This window comes from Scyliorhinus canicula, chromosome 18, assembly GCF_902713615.1.
Source record: "Scyliorhinus canicula chromosome 18, sScyCan1.1, whole genome shotgun sequence".
Taxonomy (NCBI): Eukaryota; Metazoa; Chordata; class Chondrichthyes; order Carcharhiniformes; family Scyliorhinidae; genus Scyliorhinus; species Scyliorhinus canicula.
In genome coordinates this window covers 9,981,346-10,007,822 of record NC_052163.1, presented here as the reverse complement: position 1 = coordinate 10,007,822, position 26,477 = coordinate 9,981,346, and the positions used below count along the sequence as shown (strand labels likewise).

At 44.1% G+C, this 26,477-nt stretch overlaps 1 protein-coding gene across 16 annotated transcripts in view; it reads right to left on the bottom strand.

The window, feature by feature from the left end:
- Positions 1 to 19,002, bottom strand: part of bptf (bromodomain PHD finger transcription factor) — a 198,865-nt gene extending 179,863 nt beyond the window's left edge. For all 16 annotated transcript variants that reach the window (XM_038777441.1, XM_038777450.1, XM_038777443.1 and 13 more), the window contains exon 1: positions 18,515 to 19,002. In XM_038777441.1, the coding sequence (XP_038633369.1) occupies positions 18,515 to 19,001 (487 nt within the window). In that variant the 5' untranslated portion in view covers position 19,002. The remainder of the gene's footprint in view (positions 1 to 18,514) is intronic.
- Between the last annotated feature and the right edge of the window lie 7,475 nt (positions 19,003 to 26,477).

Below are 26,477 nucleotides of genomic sequence, written 5' to 3'. Positions count from 1 at the left end.
TAAAAGGAACAGAATAGAACTTCATTTTCTTTCAGGAGGATCAGTGGAATCAGTTGCCTACTTTACAGTCAGATTATAAAGTGAAAGCAGAGTTGGTAAAACTGTACATCATAAAATGCACTTTATATTACAGCAAACTGTTGCCCCAAGGTAAATATGGTATTTCAGGAACCCCCCCCCCCCCCCCCCCCCCCCCGCTACAAACGAACTTCACTCTAACCATTTTATCTCCTTTTCAAATGAAAACAAATACCTGCATTTAATGTAGAAAAACATAAAGGTATTTCATAGAAACCTAATCAAATGAAAACTGACAGAGCCCAAAGAAGTAGCTACTACAAAAAACAGTTTGTTTTTTGGGAGAGAAAGAGGCCAAGAAGCAGAGAGATTCACACAGCAAAATCCAAGGTTTCTCAATGTAGATAAGTGAAGGCACAACACACACGGAAAGACGAAAAAGAATGAACAGAGCTGGAGGTATGCAGAGTTTGCTGAGGGTTGTAGGCTGGGTATGGTTACAAGGAGACATGAGTATTAACGAATTTGAGCAGGAGGACAAAAATTTTAAAATTTAAGATGTGGGGAACTGGGAACCAATATAGATCAGCAAGCACAAAGGGGAATCAGTGAACTGGTCTTGATGCGGGTTAGGATAGGAGCAGCAGTTTGATTGGACATTGGCACTGTGGTTAGCACTGCTGTCTCAGTCACAGGTTCTATTCCAGCCTTGGGCGACAGTGTTGAGTTTTCACGTTCTCCCAGTGCCTGCACGGGTCTCCTCTAGGTGCTCTGAATTCTCCCATAGTCCTAAGATATAAAAGTTAAGTGGTTGACCATGATCAAGGCTTAGGGTTAGGGCATGGGTAGAGTATGCTTTCAAAGGGTTCGTGCAGACTCAATGGGCTGTACTGTAGGGATTCTCTCAATAATTGCCAGGCCAATTTTCACAATATTTGGCAATATTAACATTTGAGCATTTACAGCATGGCGTTAAGATTTATTTTCAGTTTTCAAGTATTATTTGATTCCATAGATCAGCGGAGAGGTGGACAAAGCCAAGACAAAGTATTGCATTTGGCTGCAGTCACATAGCAGTGATTTTTATACTTTGGTCAAAGTAGTTGCATCATTACAAGCTGGGTAAATGGTGGATTTGGCGATATTAGCAAATTTGCTACAAGATGCATACAAGAAATTATGACTGAAAATAAAATAACAAATACACACAAGAATGTCACTATTAACAGAAATATTTAAGAAACTGGCTCCGCTAATCTATGTACAAGATCAACCAGGTTAACTTAGCTGGAACTGACTCTACAAATTATTCTTTTTTTTTTTAATATTTGCTGATGGATAGCTTTTTATAAAGTCACAGAAAGTTAATTTCATGGCTACTAAGTACCCCAAAGAGCTATCCTTCCAACTTATTTTGGTTTTCTACAGCAAAGAAATACAGACAAGAGGAGGGAAGTGGAAGAAAGCTGCCAGATATTTGCCAAAACCCAGCTCTGGCCAACATATAACATTCATCCTGTGTGATTAACTCAATGCTTTTAACAAAAAAAAAATACAATCACTCCCATGTAAGCAAGGGATGAAAAATTAATTCGGCCTTTCCAGTGTCACGGATGTTCTAAAACCAAATAGTAAACCACGAGATATATATTGGGTGTGAAATTACTTTGTGCAAATGTTGAGCCAGAAAAATGAATCACACTGTACAAAACTTAAATGAGGTTGAAGTTTATAGAACATAGAACAGTACAGCACAGAACAGGCCCTTCGGCCCTCAATGTTGTGCCGAGCCATGATCACCCTACTCAAACCCATGTATCCACCCTATACCCGTAACCCAACAACCCCCCCCCCTTAACCTTACTTTTATTAGGACACTACGGGCAATTTAGCACGGCCAATCCACCTAACCCGCACATCTTTGGACTTTATATTTTACAAAGTTCAACACACCTTCAGAAAACTTACTGAATCCTCTCCTTTTCAGCATTTTATTTCCCCTTTAGTACATCCAATATTTGGATGGGTCACGTTGATTTCATAAAAGGAAAAAGCTCAAAGTTGGATGTTTATACCATAATTATAAATATTACTGAATAAAATACAAGGAACAAGTTTGGGATTTCTATTACCAATTCCAATACATTCCACACCTTTGCACATTGCATTTTAATATATCAGCCAACGTATTTTAGTCTCAGGGAAACATAGGGATGGCATTAATACTGAATAAACAGACTTTAGCTGGTTGCTTTACTAGCTGACAACTTACAACACACATGCAAACGGCACAGGAAATTTTTATTTAAGTCTCCTTATCAAGGGTGGGCAGCATGGTGGCGCAGTGGTTAGCACTACCGTCTCAGAGCACCGAGGACCCGGGTTCGATCCTGGTCCCGGGTCATTATCCTTGTGGAGTTTACATACTGTCCCCATGTCTGCATGGGCCTCACCCCCACAACCCAAAAGGATGTGCCAGGTAGATGGTATGTAGTCATGCTAAATTGCTCCTTATTGGAAAAAAAATAATCGGGTACTCTAAATTTATATATTTAAATTGTTTTTTTTAAGTCTACTAATCAAGGTTTTATCGCCAAATTGGATGTGCAAGGGAGAAGAGGAAGATTAGAAGAGGAAGATTAAAAGATGGGGGAAACACATTCTCCCAGTGTTTGCGTGGGTTTCACCCCCACAACCCAAAGATGTACAAGGTAGGTGGATTGGCCATGCTAAATTGCCCCTTAATTGGGAAAAATGAATTGGGTACTCTGAATTTTAAAAAAACAGTTGGGGGAAAAGGGAGAAAAGGGGGGAGAGAAAAGGGTACGAAAGAGAGATTTATCAATCACAGCACACAACAGTAAAGGTTTTTGTGATGTGCCTTCTGTGTAGCTCGAGCACCTTGCCATACAAAAGATTGGTTACTCACTACAAAGGTATTGTCATTTTCTGTGGCCACTTGAAACAAGATATTGCTGCTCTCAAATCAGTTTTTGGCTCATGCCATTAGTTCAGAATCAATCACCATCCTGAACATTCCTTCTCTCCTGGAAGGCAGATAAACTAATAACTGACTTGCACAACAGGGGACTTCATAGATAGATTTTCTCAGATGCAATCTGACATGCAGAGGCATTCTTCTCCATTATTATTACTCTCTTGGATGGCTTTTTGTTATCCAGCAACATAATATATTTCACCAAAGATGTTCTGTTCTAAAGCAATCTTAATAAAATGAAGATTATGTTGGCTGTTCATTGACAAGATTAAGATTTTTGCATATACTTAGAGTATGGCAAAACCCTGGTCTACGAATATCTTTTGAGATATGTTTAACTATCCACACTGAAAAGAATCCTAATTCTGTATAAGCGCACGGCTGTTCTTTTTTTTTGTTTTTATAAAATTTAGAGTACCCAATTATTTTTTCCAATTAAGAGGCAATTTAGCGTGGCCAATCTGCCTACCCTGCACATCTTTGGGTTGTGGGGGTGAAACCCACGCAAACACGGGGAGAATGTGCAAACTCCACACGGACAGTGACCCAGGGCCGGGATTCGAACCCAGGTCCTCAGCGCCGTAGGCAGCAATGCTAACCACTGTGCCACCATGCTGCCCTACAAGGCTGTTCTAATGCAAATGCAATGTGCAAACCTAGGAGTTGGTTATTTGCGATTGCCATAAAAACACACTTTCGACACCATGACTGGCATGATTATTTGGCCAAGTAACCTCTTTCTTCAAAAAAGATAGACCACATATACTTTGCTTAATTTAAAGTGTTTGTGTCACTTACTCAAACCCACCCTGCACACATTTCCAATCAGCAAGTTAACAGCAAGGAAACCAGATGTGAAAGATCAGCAACAAAAATTACAAAATGTCAAATTTTAGCTCGGAACAGCAATTTAATAGTGTGCAGCAATTCCATATACTGAAATCAATGACAGGTTACCTTGACGACATGGTCGTCAATGTCAAAGAAACACCCATCTCTTAACCAATTTTTAAATTAGATGGAAAAGTAACTTTCTTTGAACACATCCAATTGAAATAAGTCACAGTGGAGTGCATTAAAATGAACACCCCTCGCTCTCACAACCCAATGACAAATTGACATCATGGCAGCATACAACTACCGTAATAACAGATATCTGCTGTTACAACTAATCTACATTCCATTTGAGTCCCATCTGACATATGTGGCATCATACCCCAACACACCAACATCTTAATGTTGCAACAGGGTATGGGGAGAATGGGGAGGGGGATAACTATCCTACCTCAATTTTTTTACATAAAGAAAATTTTTTCAACTGATGCATAAAATGTCAAGGTATGCAATCAAGCTTGCCCAAAATGGTTGCGGTTTTAACAGCATAGTCAGGAGCATGTTTACCCAGTCCAGAAGCTGCCAGGCTGAAATTACTGCAATTCATATATATACAGTGGCAATAAGTAGGCAGAAATCGTCAAATTTCAACTGGGCGTTAAAAATCTTGATGGGGAAATATACCCTCAATAAATTGGGTAGGTAAACAGTTAAGAGCAGGCCCCATATTTCTCTTCTTCTACAGGGCTACAGTAGCGCACGGGGATTTACATTATTTAACAGACCACCTCTGTCCCCTAAAAAGGTTGCTATTTTCAGATCACATAATACCGAAGAATATTTTGATCAGTGCCATTCCTTTCAGATGACAGTATTTGTGTTTCTGCACTACAAAGATCATTAATAACCATCGTCAGCCCTGCATGTGGCATCTTCATGGTTCTGGAATTTTGCCAAAAGGGTGCACAAATGGCACTTTCCACATGCCATCTTGTGTATTCAAGCCTGGTCTCTTCATGGGTTACATAGGTATTGCATTCTTCATGCAGCATTTCCAACACCACTTCATTGCTTTGTCTGTCCACTTATTTCAGAGCAGTATCAAAACACTCTAGAAACTGGACTTCATTATTCACCAAATTCTTCGCTAGCTTTTCTTCAGTACTCTATTCAGTTGACCAAACAATATCCTGTTGCTTCTACTAAATACAGCTTTTCCATATATTTTAAGCAAAGAAACTATACAAGGACACTAACAAGTTTGGGAATACAAAGTATGTAGTGTTCAGGCAGCACAAACCAGTGTTTTAGATCCTGTAGGTTTACTTTACAGAAACTGAAATGTGTATGTCTTGAACCTGTCAAACATAGACCTTTGTCTGACAACTAATTTCAAAATTTGAGTTTGAGCTACACAAAATATTCCCATTAGTTGGACAACCTTAGTTGGCAATATTAAGAAATGCTGGATCAGATATGGCAGCATGTGCAGAGAAAGAGAGTCAATGCATCAATGCCTCAGGTCTGTGAGCTTTTAGAGGTCTGATGAAGGGCCAGCATGGACCTAAAATGGTTTCCTTCTCTCCGCAGATGCTGCCCGACATGCTGAGTATTTCCAGCATTTTCTGTCTTGGAGTGTTCATGAATAAGTGTTGCGTTTTGACATTCAACATGAATTTGTCACCAGGCTGACATTTTTAAAGTTCTTACAAAAAAATTATGAATGCATGTTTTTTTAATGTCCTTAAACAGCAAGCCCAACCGATCTCAATGGGGGACGGTAGCAAACTTGTGTGTGAATGTTCTCAAATATCACTTAACCACCCGAAGTACTTGTGCAAATCTGACATTTAAAATCTGCATATTAATTTTGTGATCTCACTCTAGCAGGCTCAATACTATTTTCCAGCTAGTCCTGCTCAAAGAAAATTAAGTCCAAAATATTTGTAAGTAACGAGTTATAATAATTATTCTATGATGTTATATTTTTTTAAAAATAAATTTAGAGTACCCAATTCATTTTTTCCAATTGAGGGGCAATTTAGTGTGGCCAATCCACCTAACCTGCACATCTTTGGGTTGTGGGGGGGCGAAACCCACGCAAACACGGGGAGAATGTGCAAAGTCGACACGGACAGTGACCCAGAGCCAGGATTGAACCTGGGACCTCAATGTCGTGAGGCAGCAGGGCTAACCACTGTGCCATCGTGCTGCCCTATGATGTTATATTTAAAAATTATTCACATTGCTGAGAATGTCTCAAAAGTACACTGATGTTTCAAGTATCTGTGCTTCTATCTGGGAAGAACCTATCACTAATCAGTTTTGTAGATTCTTTGAAATCACGTTTCCCTGGTTTTCAAGTGAAAAATAATGAGATAGCAGAATGTCATTTTGGGCAGCTACCACTTTTCATTCATAATGGTTCCTTCAACAAGAAACAAAACATCTAATGTTGAAATGCATTGTGTAGTCAAATACTAGCCTATAAAAAGCAAAAAAGTTGCATAGCCAAGTTATCTGTTGCAAATAGCACAACTGACCGCACCCGAAGAGGTTGGGTGGGTGGAAGGAAAAGGAGTTTTCCCCCTCCTAACGATTGCTGTTGAAAACTGTGAGGGGATGCTGGACAATAGGATTGGGCACAATGTGCAGCCACCAAGGCCTTACACAATGCGGTTCATACATGAAGAATGGTTACATGTTCAAATTATTAGACAGCTACTAAAACTGTAGAATTGTACTTGACTATCAATTGCTTCAAATGCGCAAGAGACAAATAATCAACTGCTGAGATTTCCCACACTGATTTGTACCAAAGCGTCAAAGAAGCTATGAATGCAATTCAAAATGCTCTGGTGAAATTGTAGTATTTTGGACTTTTAACAGATACCATTGTTACAATTACTCCAAGAAGTAAAACAAAACATTAGGGTTGGATAACAATTGGCTAACACAATTTTTCTTCATCTGGCACTCCCAGGTGAAATTCAGAACCAGTTTCCACCCCTGTGTAAAAAAATCTTGTGTGAAATTAGTTGGATGTAAACGCAACCAACGGTTCTTACTGACCACAAGACTGCAGCATAAATCCATTCATTATTCTCACAGTGTATGTTGATTTGTTAAGAGTAACAATGTATGAAGGGAAATCATTGACACCTGAGCAATCAGTATTGGGTGCTTTTTGAGGCTGGAGTTGGGGATCATTCTAGTTTAATGTATCTCAACATCATGGCCTCGGGCAGTCTGGATTGTGGAGCAGTCAAACAAAAACAAAAATCTGCCCCTATTTTCTGCTTTTGCATTTTGACCTGCCAGGAAAGGTCAATACGATTGAAGGAGGTAATTCCGAATACAGATCTCACTATGGGCCTTCACTGCGGCTGTAGCATGGTAGCACTAATTTACAGTGGCGATTATCATCAATTGCACGAGTCTGAAATTCATGGCAGCAGCAAGAGAGAAATACTGTTACCCTTCACCTGTGATATACCAAACTTATTGGCCACTGTGAGCATGTATGCATTTTTTGTTAATGAGATTTTATTTATTTTTTAAACTCATTTTAAATGGATGTACTTACTTTATTATAATATGTATATGCGTAATTATATATACACACACAGCGCAGAACCTTTCCACTCAGGACAGGGTGTATTAAATCATGTAGTACAATTCCCTTCTGTTTTGTGATCATGCTATGCACCACTTCACAGCCAACCAGCATGACCAACTCCTTGGCATCAACTAATACCACTCTGGAAGCCATTATGACATACACAACAGCAAAACAGCATTAATAATTTGGTTTCCAAATTCTCTTCCACTACGGACAGGCAACTATTTTATTTAAGCAAACTAGGCCCTGTCCAGTCCAATCGAGACAACAATTCACCAAAGACCAAAATTAAAATATTATTTCCTACCACTACCTGAAGCAGCACTTTGCTTTTCCTATTTTTTTTCATTATAAATTTGAGTAGCCAATTCAATTTTTTCAAATTAAAGGGCAATTTAACGTGGCCAATCCACCTACCCTGCATATCTTTGGCTTGAGGGGCAAAACCCATGCAGACACGGGGAGAATGTGCAAACTCCACACAGACAGTGACCCAGGGCTGGGATTCGAACCCGGGTCCTCAGCGCTGCAATCCAAGTGCTAACCACTGTGCCATGTGCCACCCTTACATTTATTTTATTCCATCAACTAAAGGTACTAAACCCAAACCGACCTATATAATTCCACGGTAGCACAGTGGTTAACACTGTTGCTTCACACACCAGCGTCCCAGGTTCGATTCCCGGCGTGGGTCACTATCTGCGTAGAGTCTGCACATTCTCCCTGTATATGGGTGGGTTTCCTCCGGGTGCTGCGGTTTCTCCCACAATTTCTGAAAAACGTGCTGTTAGGTAATTTGGACATTCTGAATGCTCCCTCTGCACCAGAAAAGGCACCGAAATGTGGCGACTAGGGGATTTTCACAGTAACTTCATTGCAGTGTTAATGTAAGCCTACATGTGACAATAAAGGTTATTAAAAATTATATTAACAGCTTTATATTAATCTACCAACAAGTCACACCCAGTTCATTGATCTTTATGGCAGAAAGTTAACATACTGTTGTATTGCTCCATGCAGTGCACGTGTAGACACGGGGAGGAATGTGCAAACTCCACACGGACAGTGACCCAGGATCGAACCCGGGTGCTTGGCACCGTGAGGCAGCGGTGCTAACTACTGCGCCACATGCTGCCCTAGCTATTAAACTTGTACTTGATCGTTCCAGATCAGGATGGATGGGGATATCAGAAACAAAGATCAATTTCCAGGTAATGCAGTATTTACAGATTTCACTTGCACGAGTCTTCAAAATATTTCTTTATTTTAAATTAACCACGCAATTGGTCAATAGGGGCAGCACGGTGGCGCAGTGGTTAGCATTGCTGCCTCACGGCACCAAGGTCCGAGGTTCGATCCCGGCTCTGGGTCACTCTCCGTCTGGAGTTTGCACATTTTCCCAGTGTTTGCGTGGGTTTCGCCCCCACAACCCAAAGATGTGCCGGGTAGGAGGACTGGCCACGCTAAATTGCCCCTTAATTGGCAAAAAATTAATTGGGTACTCTAAATTGTCAATAGGAAAGTGAATATTATGCCACGCTTAGTCTTCTGTAATTCTCATCTATCAAGAAAGCATAATTTCTGAGATGTGATCCGTCTTGGGACAGTGGTAGCACTCTCACGGAATCCGAAAGCTGCATGTTCAAGCACTGCTTCAGATATTTGAACATATAATCCAGGACACCACTTCAGTGTTGGCGTTTGGATGTGATGTTAATATCGGGCCCCGTTTTCCCTCCCAGATGGCTATAAAGGATCCAGAGCCACAAATCAAAAGCAAGGGAATCCTCCAAATGCCTGGTCAATATTTCTCCTCAATCATTATTATAAAACAGATAAATTACCATTTAACTCTGCTGTTTTATGGGAACCCAAGGTGAGCAAATTGGTTGTTGCATTTTCCTTCACTACAACAGTGACTACAATTAAGAAGTACTTGATTGACTGCAAAATGCTTTGAGACATCCTGAGGTGATGAATTACAGTTGCAATTATAGCATTTGGCACCCACTAATCGGTACTACTCAAAGCTGATATCTATAAACTGGATGAAAAAAAAAATCACAATTCTACAATAAAGAAGAAACACGTGTTCGATATGTTCACGATTGTAAACCTGCTACTGAATGAAAATCGCTTATTGTCACAAGTAGGCTTCAAATGAAGTTACTGTGAAAAGCCCCTAGTCGCCACATTCAGGCACCTGTTCGGGGAGGCTTGTACAGGAATTGAACCGTGCTGCTGGCCTGCCTTGGTCTGCTTTCAAAGCCAGCGATTTAGCCCTGTGAAGCTACAAGCAGAATAATAATCTTTATAATTGTCATAAGTAGGCTTACATTAACACTGCAATGAAGTTACTGTCAAAGTCCCCAAGTCGCCAAATTCCGGCACCTGTTCAGGTACACAGAAGGAGAATAGAGAATGTCCAATTCACTTAACAAGCACGTCTTTCGGGACTTGAGAGGGGAAACCGGAGCACCCGGAGGAAACCCATGCCGATACAGGGAGAATGTGCAAACTCTGCAAAGGCAGTGACCCAAGCCGGGAATCGAACCTAGGTTCCTGGAGAAGTGAAGCGACAGTGCTAACCACTGTGCTACTGTGCCACCCTGAGGCTGAGAACAGGTCACCTAGCTACCCAGCTGCTGATACAAGAATTTTTTCTGTTAAAAATCACACCCTCAACAAAACAATCTGGGCAGTACATCCTCAATCCAGATGATTGTCGTTGTCCATGTCATCGTCTGGTCTGATTTAGTGATTGCACTACCCTCATGTAGCTTGGAAATATGATCAGTTAGATGGGTACCTTACCTTTGCTCACAAAAAAATGGCAATCCTCTCGAGGACCGTAGATGTCTTCCCCACTTTAATTCAGCTGTATTTATAGCTGACAAAAATGTCACCAGTTAATGTGAATTTACAGATGGTGCAATTCAGACACTTAAAAATGAGTCATCTACAGTATATGTGGCTCTCTCAAAAGTAAGGGCATCACAGTGCTGGAGCAAAAGAGCAAAACGGAGTATAGTTAGGACAGAGCCTTCAGCGCAGTACCAAGGAAGCCTTCATTGATGTAAGTGACATAGAACATAGAACATAGAACAGTACAGCACAGAACAGGCCCTTCGGCCCTCGATGTTGTGCCGAGCAATGATCACCCTACTTAAACCCACGTAACCCGTATACCCGTAACCCAACAATCCCCCCATTAACCTTACACTACGGGCAATTTAGCATGGCCAATCCACCTAACCCGCACATCTTTGGACTGTGGGAGGAAACCGGAGCACCCGGAGGAAACCCACGCACACACGGGGAGGACGTGCAGACTCCACACAGACAGTGACCCAGCCGGGAATCAAACCTGGGACCCTGGAGCTGTGAAGCATTGATGCTAACCACCATGCTACCGTGAGGCCCCAATCTTTCATCTTTCAGATGAGATGATAAGTTTAAGTTCCATCTATCTGTTCAGGTATAAAGAATAGTCCCATAGGGTCTTTTCCAAATCTAGGGAATTCCCTCAATGTCCTTGCCAACACTTATTCCTCAATTATCATCACAACAAGGGCGGCACAGTGGTTTGCACAGCTGCCTTATGCCACTGCAGATCCAGGATTGGTCCGGCCCGTGTCTGTGTGGGTCTCACTCCCACAAACCCCTCAAAAAGACATGCAGGGTAGGTAGATCGGCCAGGCTAAATTGCCCTTAATTGAAACAAAATAATTGGGTCTTCTAAATTTTTTAAAACCCATCACAATACATTAACTAGTCAGTTATTTTAACTGCTGTTTGCAGCATCTTGCTTTGTGTAGATTTGTTGCCAGAATTGTTGAAACAACAATGAAATATGTCCAGCCCCTTCCCAAAGTTTAGTGTTGAAAAGGTCAAATTTGCAGTGAATAATCAGAAGCAAAACTTCTAATATCATTGGTGATCACCAACCCAAAGTCAACTCTGACCAGCGAGTGCAACGTTGAACATTCCAGGCCATTGCAGACTTCGACAAGACAAAGTCCATACAGAGGTGTGACATATTGGTACAAGGAACAGCTCTTGAATGTAAACATCATTAAAACTTCCATACACCACCTCGAACTTCTCTTGCTCATATTTGTAAACATTTGCTCAATGAACAGTACCAGAGTTTCCATGTTTTTGAATTCACAAACTTACATATGCTTATCACAGACCCGTGCTCATACTAAGGTTATTAGCAACATTGGATAATGGTCCAAGATTCTGTTTCAGTACTCAAGTAAAAATTTCTGCCCGCCGGCACGGCACTCCACCAGCGGTGGTGGCGGCCCTGAGAGTCTGGGGGCAATGGAGGAGACATGTGGGAGCAGAAAGAGCATCGGTTTAGTCTCCAATCTGTAATAATCACCGGTTTGCCCCGGGAAGGATGGACGGGGGATTTCGGAGATGGCAGAGAGCAGGGATTGAGAGGTGGGGGATATGTTTATAGAGGGGAGCTTTCCTAGCTTGAGGGAGCTGGAGGAGCAATTTGGATTGGCATGGGGAAACAAATTCAGGTACCTGCAGGTGCGGGACCTCCTACGTAGGCAGGTTTCAACCTTCCAATTCAAGGTTGTTCACCAGGCTCACATGACAGCGGCCCGGATGAGCAGGTTCTTTGGGGTAGAAAATAGGTGTGCAGAGTGTGCCAGTGAACCATGTCCCCATGTTCTGGACATGTCCAAAGCTTATGGGATACTGGCAGGGGTTTGCAGATGTCATGTCCATGGTATTAAAAACAAGGGTGGCACAGAGCCCAGAGGTAGTGATTTTCGGGGTGTCGGAAGATCCGGGAATCCAGGAGGAGAAATTGGCAGACATTCCGGCCTTTGCTTCCCTCGTAGCCCAGAGATGGATATTATTAGCTTGGAGGGACTCAAAGCCCCCGAAGTCGGAGACCTGGCTATCTGACATGGCTAGCTTTCGCTGTTTAGAGAAAATCAAGTTCGCCTTGAGAGGGTCAATGTTAGGGTTCGCCCAGAGGTGGCAACCGCTCATCGACTTCTTTGCAGAAAATTAATCATCGGGGGGGGGGGGGGGGGGGGTTTAAGTTTAGCTTACAGTACGGGGTTAATAAAGGTGGTACTTGTAAGGGAGACGGCTTTTGCACTATGTTTATAAATTAATGTACATTGCTTATTTTGTTGTTGTAAAACCAAAAAAAAAGACCTCAATAAAATGTTTATTAAAAAAATAAATTCTGCTTAGGGTTGCAGTAGCAAAATTGACAGGCCATTGGCCAGAAAATAAAATATGGGGAAAAAATAAATAAATAGCTTTAAAATGGGTTCAGATCGGCACAAGGAAAAGCCATTCTCTTCCTGCAATTATATTGCCCAATTGGTCACTTTGAAATTCAGGACCATGAGTTCACTGCATATCTGGCATGAGAACAAGAACCTTAGAAAAGGAGGATTTTAGTCCCCAAAATTAAACTACTTTTTTAAAAAATAAACTTTTGTTCTCCATGGTAATATAATACTAGTCAATCACAAATGTGTTTCTTATCTGGCAAAGAAGAATAAATTTAGGTAATCTAATCTTAGTTGCACTCTCAAGGATTTTGTTACAATAACCAAAATTAGGTTAACTCAGGACATAACATATATCGACTGGCAAGTGACAGGTAACCTTGTCTTATTTCCCTCCAACCCATTCGATCAGATTTACAATTCTAACACCTTCACCCACCAAATCATCATTCAGTGGACAAGTCAACATTGCCCAAGAATGAGGCGCATAAGAGCACAGTCAGTTGTCCTCCTATTCTCTTCTCACTTCTGCCATTTCATCTTTTACAGCTGTAGGGCAGCACGGTGGCACAGTGGGTTATAGCACTGTGGCCTCATGGCATCGAGGTCCCAGGTTCGACCCCAGCTCTGGGTCACTGTCTGTGTGGAGTTTGCACATTCTCCCCGTGTTTGCGTGGGTTTCGCCCCCACGACCCAAAGATGTGCAGGGTAGGTGGATTAGCCACGCTAAATTGCCCCTTAATTGGAAAAAATATTAATTGGGTACTTTAAAATGTTTTTTTTTTTAAACTTTTACAGCTGTAACACAAGTTACAACGTAGAGAAATAGTGGTTGAGAACTTGCCTCTTGCGCCACCTCCTTTAAAAACTTGTATTTATACAATTTGCAATATTTACACAATAGGAATTGAATGATAAATTGTAGAGCAAGTCTGCGGAGTTCTTGGACTATAACATAATTAGTGAGTACATTAAGCTGAATATAACTAGAATTCTGAGAGGGAGAGGTTTTGGTTGATATATAGTTGACGGTAAAAGTTAGGAAGCGTTTTTTTGAGGGGTGCTGTGGGACTGCAGATTCAATTAATATTTTTTGGACACTTTACTTAATCTATCACAGGATGAAATTTTAAAAGGAAACATTGATGTACTTCTCACAACCACACTGCAGTGCACTCCAGTTGGAGTGGGATGATAGAAACCAGTAGATGCAATACGAACCGATAGGGATCAAGCTTAATCCCTGGCACAGCCAAATTATCTAACTCAAACAGCCGCTTACAGAAGAAACATCACATTGCGTGTTTGTGTATAACTCTTTTGAAGTGGCAGGACAAGTCAGCAAAGCAGTTAAAGCATATGGGATCCATGGCTTTATAATTAGTACAAAAGGAGGGAAGATATGCTAAAAATATATATTTTTAAACTCTACCTTAGCTCCCTGCTGGAATATTGTGCCCTACTCTGGGCATCACATTTTAGAAATGAAATGAAGGCTTTGGAGAAGGTACAGAAGAGATTTTCTGGAATGGTTCCAGGAATGAGGGATTATAGTCGCATGAATAAACTGGAAAGGCTGGGGTTCTCAGTGAAGGCCTGTCTAGAGGAGACTTGAGGGGTATTTAACATCATGAAAGATTTAAATAGACTTAAAGAAACAATTTTGAATAGATGACGGATCAGTAACGAGAGGCACTGATTTCAGGTTCTGAACCAACAGCAAATGTGAGTAAAATCCTAATTTAATACAACTGGTAAACACAATTTGGAATGGACTGTCCCATTGGCTGGTATGTACAATTTTTTTTAAATATAATTTAGAGTATCCAATTCATTTTTTCCAATTAAGGGGCATGGCTGATCCACCTATCGTGAACATCTTTGGGTTGTGGGGGCCAAACCCTTGCAATCATGGGGAGAATATGCAAACTCCACACGGACAGTGACCCAGAGCCGGGATCGAACCTGGGACCTTGGCGCCGTGAGGCAGCAATGCTAACCACTGTGCCACCGTGCTGCCCTGATGTGTACAAATTTAATAAAAGCCATCAAATTGGATATATATTTGAAGGAGGAAAAAATGCACGGAGGAAAGAGCAAAAATATTGTAAAAGTGGATCTAACAGGACTGATCTCAAAAATTAGCAGAGATTTTATATGCCAAATGGCTGCCTTCTGTGCTGTACTATTTTATGACCATGCCATTTTAACTATGCCACAATCTAACTTTTAGAAGAAAAATGTTATGCAGACAGTACTTTTGGCTGTTTTTGTTTCCGCGCTTCATGTGCATCCATATGGTGTACAACATTTACGTTATGTTTAATTCTAGGTTAACGTCCTTCCACATTCAGTCAGTCACCAAAATGTAAGGTTCCACCTCCAGAATGTTGTCCAACTGTTCGTGCTGATCTCTTCATGATGCAGCAACATAAATCCATGCAATAACGAGCTCCAGAATCAATTTAATGCTTTCACCCCACCCCCCGACTGACATGCCCAGTTTCAGGAACTCCAGCTAATTCACAACTCAACCCGAGACACCGCTTCACCAGTGTTTTGCAAATCCATTGCCAGATCGAATGACTGAACAGTTTATCATAGATGGCTTGTCAGGATGTTGTTTAGCTACCATAGATATGTGGAATCGGGTCACAAATTAGCCATGATTTTATTGAATGGCAAAACAGACACAGGGGGCTAAATGTCCTACATTTGTTCCCATGCCCTTTTCAAAAGAAAACTTGATATTAATCAACTTGCTGCCCATTTATAAACACTCCGGACATGCACCAATACTATTAAGTAATCCAACAGTTGGGGCGGCACGTGGCATAGTGGTTAGCACTGGGTCGATGGCGCTGAGGACCCAGGTTCAAATTCCAGCCCCAGGTCACTGTCCGTGTGGAGTTTGTGCATGCTTCGTGTCTGCATGGGTTGCATCCCCACAACCTATAGATGTGCAAGTTAGGTGGATTGGCCATGGTAAATTGCCCCTTCATTGGAAAATAAAATTAAGTGGGTACTCTAAAGATTTTTTTTAAATAATCCAACAGTTAATCATTTTTTGAATGATTTGTTATTGATGTCAATTCACAAATATCATTGATAAATAGACAGTCTAGACTAAATATAAATTTAAACTCTGTCAAAGCATCTTTTAAACTCCTAACATTTCCATAAGGTAGGAAGACAAACAGCATTAACTAATCAGTAGTTTCTTTTAATTTATAAAAACAGAAAAAACAGTCATCAATATCCAATTGTTGTATTTTTATTGAAAACTTCCCTTAAAAAAATTCTGTGGTGCAAAGTGATGACATTGAACTTGAGATTGGGGTGTACAGTGGGAGGGTGAGGGGTGGGAAAGAGGGGTTGGGTGTACTGTATGACAAAGGTTTTCAAAGGAGGAAAGAAAGGTAACAATTTCGTAGAGAGAGATCCAAATATCAGGGACAGTGATTGAAAGAACAGCTAGTGAAGGTGAGACAGAAGGTGGACAAAGTAACAAAGGAATACAGTTTACAACTGGGACATACAACTGGAGATGATTACTCAAATGTAGTTACCATGATGGCATTGGATTTTAAATCTACTTAATTATTTTCAACATGATGGGATACAGATACACTTGGCAAGGAAATTGGTCATAGACTTGTAAAATGGTGTTGAAGAGGTGTCTCGGGTTGAGTTCTGAATTTTTATTCTATAAAATAATTGTTATTCTTTTTTAAATTTTTCCAATTAAAGAGTAATTTACCATGGCTAATCCACCTATCATTTTGGGTTGTAGGGGCGAGACCCACGCAGTCGTGGGAAGAATGTGTAAACTCCACACAGACAGCGAATCGGGGCCGGGATCGAACCAGAGTCCTCGGCGTGGGTGGAGTTCTGAATTAACTTGAGTTTTTGAAGCAGGATCGGCTGGGAGCATTAAACAAGTCATTTGGAGGTGATTACTGTATAGCACAGATTTGGGTTTCAGCATCACGAAGAGAGAAGCATGAACTGAAACATTTGGGAGGCAGAACCCTCCATTTTGATGACTGAACTAAGTGGGAGGAAGTTAACCCAAGATTAAACATAGAAGAAATGTTTACACCGCTTGGATGCAAATGAAGTATAGAAAAAAAAACTCAAGCCAACATTATCTGTGTTGGCAAGAAACAGAATCTAAAAATGGTATCTGCAGCGGGAAGGCAGCAGAACTTTCCAAGTCAACAAAACAAACAAAAAAGTGTAATTTTAAAATATCAAGACAATTAGCTCTCCATAATCAAAATATATAGCTCCGTGTTAAAAAACGTATAACTGTGTCAACATTAACTTAAAAGTCAACCATTATTTCAATAAGTTACAAAGAAAACTATTTATAGTTAGTCCGTTTGATTCTCAAGGGAAGTCGTACCCCTACTTACCTTTCACATTACTGACAATACAAGGTTGTCTTGTAAATCTTTAAAAAAAACATAATCCTGGGAAAATATGCCTGAACATTCACTTTAAGGATCAAAACTAATTTGCCTTTTCAAAATAATAAAGTGCATAAACTCTGCATGTTAGTTAATAAGCATTTGAAAATAAATCTGCCTGTGACAGACTGAATCTGAACATCTAATTCTGACAATATTTTTATTTTTTTTTAATTTTTAAAAATTTAGAGTACTCAATTCATTTTTTCCAATTAATGGCCAATTTGTGTGGCCAATCCACCTAGCCTGCACATCTTTGGGTTGTGGGGGCGAAACCCACGCAAACAGGGGGAGAATGTACAAATTCCACACAGACAGTGACCCAGAGCCAGGATAGAACCTGGGACTTCAGCACCATGAGACAGCAGGGCTAACCCTCTGCACCACCATGCTGCCCTTAATTCTGACAATATTGACAAGAGAATAATCTTGTCTGTCAATTATGTTCCAAAGAACTGGACTATTTAACCCTCCAACAATTTTAATCACACATTTCCAAATTATGAAGGCAAGTATGAATTTGTAAAGATCATCTCAGTGTTTTGTTCTATTTTGCCTGGAAAAAGTCAGGTTTAGGGTTCAATGGAAATACTTTGGTCCTGACACAAGATATGATTTGAAACATTAATTTATTTATTTCCAGGTAAAACAAAATGGATTACCAACATCTTGAGTTTTTGAGCATTTTCAGAATTCATTTCAAACTAACACCAACTTTCTTTCCATCTTTTCATTAAAACAACTGTGAGCAAACAAAAACAGGCTTCGTTTAAAAATAAAAACCATTCAGGTGAAAACCCCAGTATCAGGTTCAAAAGTTATTTCTCTTATGTCAGAAGCAATTGGACTGTCAAGATTGTCATTGAGGTTCTCTCTCTCTCTCTTCCCCCCCCCCCCCCCCCCCCATCCCATCCCACACAAACATACCCATCCAAAGTTCTGGAGCAGGATGAGCTACAGAGGCCAGAGTGCAGTTTGAGCACATCGCGACCATCCAGCAATACTGCAACAAATTACTCCTCATCACCAAATTAATGCAACTTCGGATGATCGTGACAGTTTAGGTCGGATTAAATTTTCCAACAGTTAAGTCGCACTTTGGCAAATGCCATGGCAACTGTTGCATGCAGGCTGACAAAAGAAGTTTGATGAGTTTTGCATGTGCCAATACCTGGCAAAGTGGGATCGCCAAACAATACAACCAAATACGGCGTGAAGCTTTGATCATATATATATATATATATATATATGTTTTAAAAGAGAACGGGTAGGAGCTGCCAACGTTGAAATGCATTACCTGGAGTACTGCTGTAAGTGCTGTGACTCCTGAAGCTGCTCTCTGTGCAATAACTACCATCGTCGTCCTCCTCCTCCTCTTCCTCCTCGGTGGCCTGCAGATAATCCGAATCCTGCTCGTCCTCCTCCTCGTTCTCCCGCTCGTCCTCCTCGTCGTCGTCCTCGGACACCAGGCTCTCGTCGTCCTCCTCGCTCTCGTGGTCGTCGTAGATGACTTTGTTGACGGCCAGCCTGCGGGAGCGGCCGCCTCCTTGTCGCTGCTGCTGCTGCTGAGCCGAGGCCTTGGCCCTGCCCCGGCTCCCTGCCTTGCCGCCTCGCGGGGTCCGGCTCCCTCTGCCGCCCGCTTCGACGTGATTGAGCCGCCGGTCCAGCCCCCTGCCTCTGCCCACCCCGCTGGCCCGGTACCTCAGGCTGCCGGCCGGTCCCCCGCCACCTCCCGCAGGCGAACCATCGAGCGTCTTGGGCGGCCTACCTCTCCTTCCTCTCATAGTGATCCCCCCCGCCCCGCCTCACTTTATTATTAACCCCCTCCCTCAAAAATAAATCACCTCAGCCCCTTCCCTCCCCCCCCCAATGGGGAATTTTAAAAGGTTAGGATTTATTATTATTATTATTTCTCCCACAGACTCCCGCCCGCCTCCCTTTTCCGCAGTCGCTGGGAGGGAGTCGCCGAGCCTCGAGCACTTGGATTATTGTTATTGGGGGTTTTGTTTTCCTTTTCCTCGCTCTCTCCCTCTGCGTCCCCCCTCCCCTCCTCCTCCTCTGCCGCCTCCTCCTCGTCCGTCGCCTCCTGCTTCACTCCAACCTTCCGGCATCCATGTTGTATTCGGGGATCGCCGCCATTTTTGTCAACCAGTCAACTGGTCACGTGACCGCCTCCTCCTCTCTCTCCCCTCCCCCCCCCTCGCGCGCGCCGCCTCCCGGGACCCGGCACGAGCAGCAACTCCCGGCCTCCACAAGCCACCCCCAGCACACACATTGCTGGCTGGCACCCTAAATCGTCACTATCTGCAATTGCTGTGCACAATACAACATTTTTTTTCTTGTTTTAAATATATACAAAACTAGTAAAATTCTGCATTGCAATGCTTTATTTATATCGATATAGATATGTCCAACAGAAATGCAAAACTGGTGAGTCAAAAAATATTGCCATGCTTTATACATCCAGCACCAGGAAATAATCCAGGAAATAACCGGGACCTGGGATTCATGTCGCCTTTCATTCATCCCCCATCTATCTGACCTGGACTTGCGAAATCCGACCAACTGTCCTGGCTTGAGACAATTCACACCTCTGGGGTTGAATGAAAAAATGAAAATCGCTTATTGTCACAAGTAGGCTTCAAATGAAGTTACTGTGAAAAGCCCCTAGTTGTCACATTCCGTCACCTGTTCGGGGAGGCTGGTACAGGAATTGAACCCGCGCTGCTGGCCTGCCTTGGTTTGCTTTAAAAGCCAGCGATTTAGCCCAGTGTGCTAAACCAGCCCCTTCTCTGCATCTGTAAAGATTCAATTACCTGCAAATGCTCGCATTCGAATCATTGTCTGACATCTTTCAATTTGTCTATATATATGTTTCTGGAACATACCTCTTCATTTACCCGAGGAAGGAGCAGTGTTCCGAAAGCGAGTGTTTGAAACAAACATGTTGGACTTTAACCTGGTGTTGTAAGATGTCTTACTGTGCTCACCCCAGTCCAACGCCGGCATCTCCACATCATCTTTATACATCCAATAGACATTTTATATTATTGTATGCAAAACCAGTTGAGTACGAAAGAAAAATAAGGCAATGTTTTCTATTCTGTGATTCCATATTATAGACACACAACAAAAATGTTATATGCAACACTAATAAAGCGTGCAATTTTGAACTTTATATATATATCCAATAGCAATTTTATCCTCTATGCAAACCCAATAAAGTTGAAAGAAAATAATGCAGTTTCACATATATCCAACAAAAATGTTACATGCAATACAAGTAAAATTCTAAATTGCAATGCTTTATATATATATAAATATGTATACACACACACAACAGAAATGTCATATATGCAAAACTAGTTACTTTCAACTGAAAAGTTGTAATGCTTCCTGTCTTATGCAATCCAACAAATAAATAAGCAATTTCTAGAAAAATACAGCAAAAACAATACATATATTTAACAGAAAATCGGTACAAAGGGAAAAAAAACAACATGATATTATCAATGATGGAAATGTGGAGGAGTCGTATTCAGCCACAGATGGCCGCCAGAACCCCTGAGATTTTCAGCGCTTTGTTTTTATTGACGCAAGGTTACATATTTTACTAATAAAATGGAAAATTAAACCTGCCATTTATATCTATATTACAAAACCTGGTATCATAAAAATTGCAGTTATATTTTTGACGTCATTGTAAATTTTTAAAAAATCAAAATGCGAAGGGAAACAATGCAATATTCTACAACAAAACCTTGTACAGTTCAAAATAGAAACCAATGATGTATATATTACAAAAACTAACAAAACTCAGCGAAAGAAAAGCAATGCTTATGTATCTTAATTAGAAAAATGCAAAGGAAAATCCATGCAATGTTTCACTTCTCTTCCCCCCCTCAAATGCAATATGACTTTTTTTTTTACAAAATGTGACAGGTTGAACGATACAGCACCAGTACAAAAAAGACTTTGCATTAAAGTCCCAACATCGAAAAGAAGCGGAAACCTGTCCTTTTTTGCAACAAACGCGAGAGGCTGGTTGCTTTTTCACTATTGGTTACGTTTTTCTGGTCTCCAACCAGAGGTAGCGATTGGATGCGATGGAAGGTGGGGCATTTCCCTGATCGAACTGCAAATTGATGCACTATCAATAATGACGAGACGAGGGTAGAGTGTAATTGAGGCTTTATTAAGCAGAGATGTGTAGCCTCCTGCAGCTGCTGCCGAAATGGCTGCAGCTCGGTGAGCACACACATTTATACTCCGCCTACTGGGCGGAACCAGCAGGCAGAGATTTACCCCCGTACCTGTAGTACAGGAGCCTTACCGTATTACATCTTGTATGTGATATATACAACAGTGGTGACTACCACATTCACCCCCTGTTAAAAAAGAGTCCAGCCGGGGTGGTGGAAAACTATTTACATGCATTTTAAGGTTAACATTTTGGGGAAAGTTCACAAATTCAGCCGAAGTACGTGTTTCGGTTGGTGGAGGGGAGGGGCCCTTTGAAATCCACGCTGAGGTGTTCAAAGGGGTGGGAGGCCTTCACTAGATGCCGGTCTGGCCGGTAGAAGTGCGATTTGCACTCCACGCAGACCTGGCAGTCTCTGGTGATAGCCCTGACCTCAATGGAGGAGGGCAGGTTGCGGGCCTTTATGAAGTGAAAAAACCGGGTGACCCCTGGGTGACAGAGAGTGTGTAGAGTCCGGAGTCGGTCCACTTGTGCGCTGGCATATGTACCTCGGGATAGGGCGTCGGGGGCTCGTTAAGTTTACCGGGGCGATACAAAATCTTGCAATTGCAGGTGGAGAGCTCGATCCTCCACCTCAAGATTTTATCATTTTTGATCTTGCCCCGATGTGTGTTATTGAACATGAAGGAGCATTGGTCAGTGAGGAGAGTGAATCTCCTGCCGGCCAGGTAATGCCTCCAATGCCGCACAGCTTCTACAATGGCTTGGGCCTCCTTCTCGACGGAGGAGTGCCGAATTTCGGAGGCATGGAGGGTGCGTGAAAAGAATGCCAAGGGCCTGCCTGCCTGGTTGAGGGTGGCGGCCAGAGCGACGTCTGATGCATTGCTCTTGACTTGGAAGGGGAGCGTCTCGTTGACCACGTGCATCGCGGCCTTGGCGATGTCGGCCTTGATACAGTTGAAGGCCTGGTGAGCCTTGGCCATCAGGGGGAAAGCGGTAGAGTGAATGAGTGGGCAGGCCTTGTCCGCATAGTTAGGAACCCACTGGGTGTAGTACGAAAAGAACCCCACGCATCGTTTGAGGCCCTTAGGACAATGGGAAAGGGGGAGTTCATGAGGGGGCGCATACGATTGGGGTCGGGCCCTAGAACTCCATTTTGCACCACATAGCCGAGGATGGCTAAGCAGTTGGTGCTGAACACGCACATCTCCTTGTTGTACGTAAGGTTGAGGAGTTTGGTGGTGTAGAGAAATTGGAAAGGTTAGCGTCATGGTCCTGCTGGTCATGGCCGCAGATGGTGACGTTATCCAGCTACGGGAAGGTGGCCTGCAGTCCGTACCGGTCAACCATTCGGTCCATCTCCCGTTGGAAGACCGAGACCCCATTAGTGACGCCAAAGGGAACCCTAAGGAAGTGGTAAAGGCGGCCGTCTGCTTCAAACGCAGTGTACAGGCGGTCCGCCTTGCGAATGGGGAGCTGGTGGTAGGCAGATTTAAGGTCCACTGTCGAGAAGACCCGGTACTGTGCAATCTGATTGACCATATCAGATATGCATGGGAGGGGGTACGCGTCGAGCTGCGTGTACCGATTGATGGTCTGACTGTAGTCCACGCCCATCCTGTTTCTCTCCCCAGTTTTCACCACTACCACTTGGGCTCTCCAGGGGCTGTTGCTGGCCTAGATGATGCCTTCCCGCAGCAGCTTCTGGACCTCAGGCCTGATGAAGGTCCTGTCCTGGGCACTGTACCGTCTGCTCCTGGTGGCGACAGGTTTGCAATCCGGGGTGAGGTTTGCAAACAGAGAAGGCGAGTCTACCTTAAGAGTCGTGAGACCGCATACAGTAAGGGTGGTAGGGGCCCGCCGAATTTCAGAGTGAGACTTTGGAGGTTGCACTGGAAGTCCAGGCCGAGTAGCGAGGCAGCGCAGAGGTTGGGGAGGATGTATAGCTGGAAGTTGCTGAACTCTACACCCTGGATGGTGAGGGTGGCGGTGCAGTACCCCCAGATCTCCACGGAGTGAAATCCGGAGGCCAGGGAGATTTGTTGTACCGCGAGGGAGCAGCACCTTACCATATTGGGGTGGATGAAGCTCTCTGTGCTCCCGGAGTCAAGAAGGCATTATGTCTTTTTTTTAACAAACAATTTTATTGAGGTAGTTTTTGGCTTTGTAAACAGTTACAGACATCAACAGAAAGAAAGCAAAAAAGGCAAAAATGTGCTAACATCCATGTACTTTCAATACTTCAATCGTAACATATTGCACAAGCCCGCTCCTCTCCCACCGGTACTACCCGCCATTTTGTCCCTCCTACTCTACTCTACCCCCCCCCCCCCCCCCCCCCCCCCCCCCGCTGACGCTCACTCTCCCGCAAAGAAGTCAATAAATGGTTGCCACCTCCGGGCGAACCCCTGTACAGATCCCCTCAAGGCGAACTTAATTTTTACCATACCCAGGAAACTCGACATGTCCGCAAGCCACAACTCAGTCTTCGGGGGCTTTGAGTCCCTCCATGCCAATAGTATTCGTCGCCGGGCTATCAGGGAAGGAAAGGCCAAAACATCGGCCTCTTTCTCCCCCTGGACTCCCGGGTCTTCCGAAACCCCAAAAATTGCCACCCCTGGACCCATCGCCACCCTTGTTTTTAGCACCCGGGACATGACCCCCGCAAATCCCTCCCAGTACCCCCTAAGCTTAGGGCATGCCCAAAACAGGTGAACGTGGTTTGCTGGTCCTCCCGCGCACCTAGCGCATTTGTCCTCTATCCCAAAGAATTTGCTAATCCGAGCCACCATCATGTGGGCCCGGTGAACGACCTTAAATTGAATCAGCCCGAGCTTGGCACATGTCGCGGTCGAATTTACCCTACTCAGGGCCTCTGCCTACAGCCCATCCTCCATTTCCCCGCCTAGCTCCTCCTCCCATTTAAGTTTCAGTTCCTCCGTCTGGGACCCTTCCTCCCTCATGAGCACCTTATAAATACCAGAGACTCTACCCTCCGCTTCTTCCCCCCTAGAGACTATTCTGTCTTGGATCCCCATTGGCGGGAGGCGTGGGAAAGATGGGACCTGTCTATGAACAAAGTCCCGCAACTGTAGGTACCTAAAATTATTTCCCCTTACCAGCCCAAATTTCTCCTCCAAGCTCCTCAAACTCGCAAAGCTCCCTTCCAGGAACATGTCACCCACCCTTCCCGCCCCCGCCCGCCGCCATACTCAAAACCCCCCATCCATACTCCCGGGGGCAAACCGATGGTTGTCGCAGATTGGCGCCCAAACCGACGCCCCCGTCTCCCCTACATGCCTCCTCCACTGGCCCCATATCCGCAGGGTCGCCACCACTACCGGGCTGGTGGAGTACCTGGCCGGCGGCAGCGGTAGAGGAGCCGTGACCAGGTCTGGCAAGCTGGAGCCCCTGCACGAAGCCGCCTCCACCCGCTCCCAGATAGATCCCGTACCCACCATCCACTTCCTTATCATAGCGATGTTGGCCGCCCAGTAATAATTGATCAGACTCGGCAAAGCCAGCCCTCCCTCGCTGCGGTTCCTCTCCAACATTGCCTTCTTCACCTGCGGGGATTTTCCCGCCCAGACAAAGCTTATGATCAGCCCGTTAACTCTTTTGGAGAAGGACTGTGGGACAAAGATCGGGAGGCACTGAAAAATAAACAAAAATCTGTGGAGGATTGTCATCTTTACAGTCTGCACCCTCCCTGCCAGCGACAGCGGGAGTGCATCCCATCTCCAAAACTCTCCCTTCATTTGCCCCACCACCCTGGCCAAATTTAACTTGTGCAGCCTGCCCCAGTCTCGTGCCACCTGGATTCCCAAATACCGGAAATTTTCCTCAACCAGCCTAAACAGTAGCCCTCTCAATCTGTTCTCCTGGCCCCTTGCCTGTACCACAAACATTTCACTCTTGGCCGTATTTAATTTGTATCCTGAAAACTGGCCGAACTTCCTCAACATTCCCAGTATACTTCCCATCCCGGCCACTGGGTCCGACACGTACAGGAGCAGGTCGTCTGCATAAAGAGAGACCCTATGTTCTACCCCGCCCCTCACCATCCCCTTCCATCCCTCTGCGGCTCTCAGCGCAATCGCCAGCGGCTCTATGGTCAGTGCAAACAGCAGCGGGGAGAGCGGGCAGCCCTGTCTGGTCCCTCGGTACAACCTAAAGTACTCCGACACTTCTCTGTTAGTCCTGACACTGGCCCTCGGGGCCTGATATAATAATTTGATCCAATCCACCAATCCCTCCCCGAACCCAAACCGTCCGAACACCTCCCATAGATAGTCCCACTCCACCCGGTCAAAGGCCTTCTCGGCGTCCATCGCCACCACTACCTCCACCTCCCTGCCCACCGGGGGCATCATTATCACATTAAGTAATCTTCTCAGGTTGGCCGCCAGCTGCCTACCTTTCACGAACCCAGTTTGGTTCTCCCCAATCAGCTCCGGTACGCAGTCCTCCATTCTAACCGCCAGTACCTTTGCCAGGAGCTTGGCGTCAACGTTAAAAGGCATGATGTCTTGTGCCCATCGACCTTTACCATCGTCGACGCGGTTGCGAGGTTGTGCGGCCGGGACTGGCCGATCGTGATGGAGGCGAGCTGTAGTTGGAAGGCCCCTGGCTGGTCGGCACAGGTTGCAGGCGATGAGCGGCCCGATGAGGTGCCGGATGAGCAGGGTTCCTGAGGCGGGGAAGATGGCAGCACCCACGGGGCACACGTGGTGGGCGGCGTAAAAGATGGCAGCGCCCATGGGCTGCACGAGGCCTGATGGGGGAAGATGGCGGCGCCCATGGGTCGCACGTGGGGGGTGCAGGAACAATGGGGCCTAGATACAGCGGTGATCGAGCGGGCCTGGCACACAGCAGCGAAATGTCCTTTCTTCCCGCAGGCCTTGCAGAGTGCGCTCCGCGCCGGGCAGCGCTGCCACGGTTGCTTTGTCTGTCCGCAGAGGTAGGACTTGGGTCCCCCGGGGTTGGCTGGCTGCCGCGCGGCGCGGGGCTTGGGGTTGGCTGGGGGCGGTCGCTGGTGGGATCCACAATGTCCAGGAGG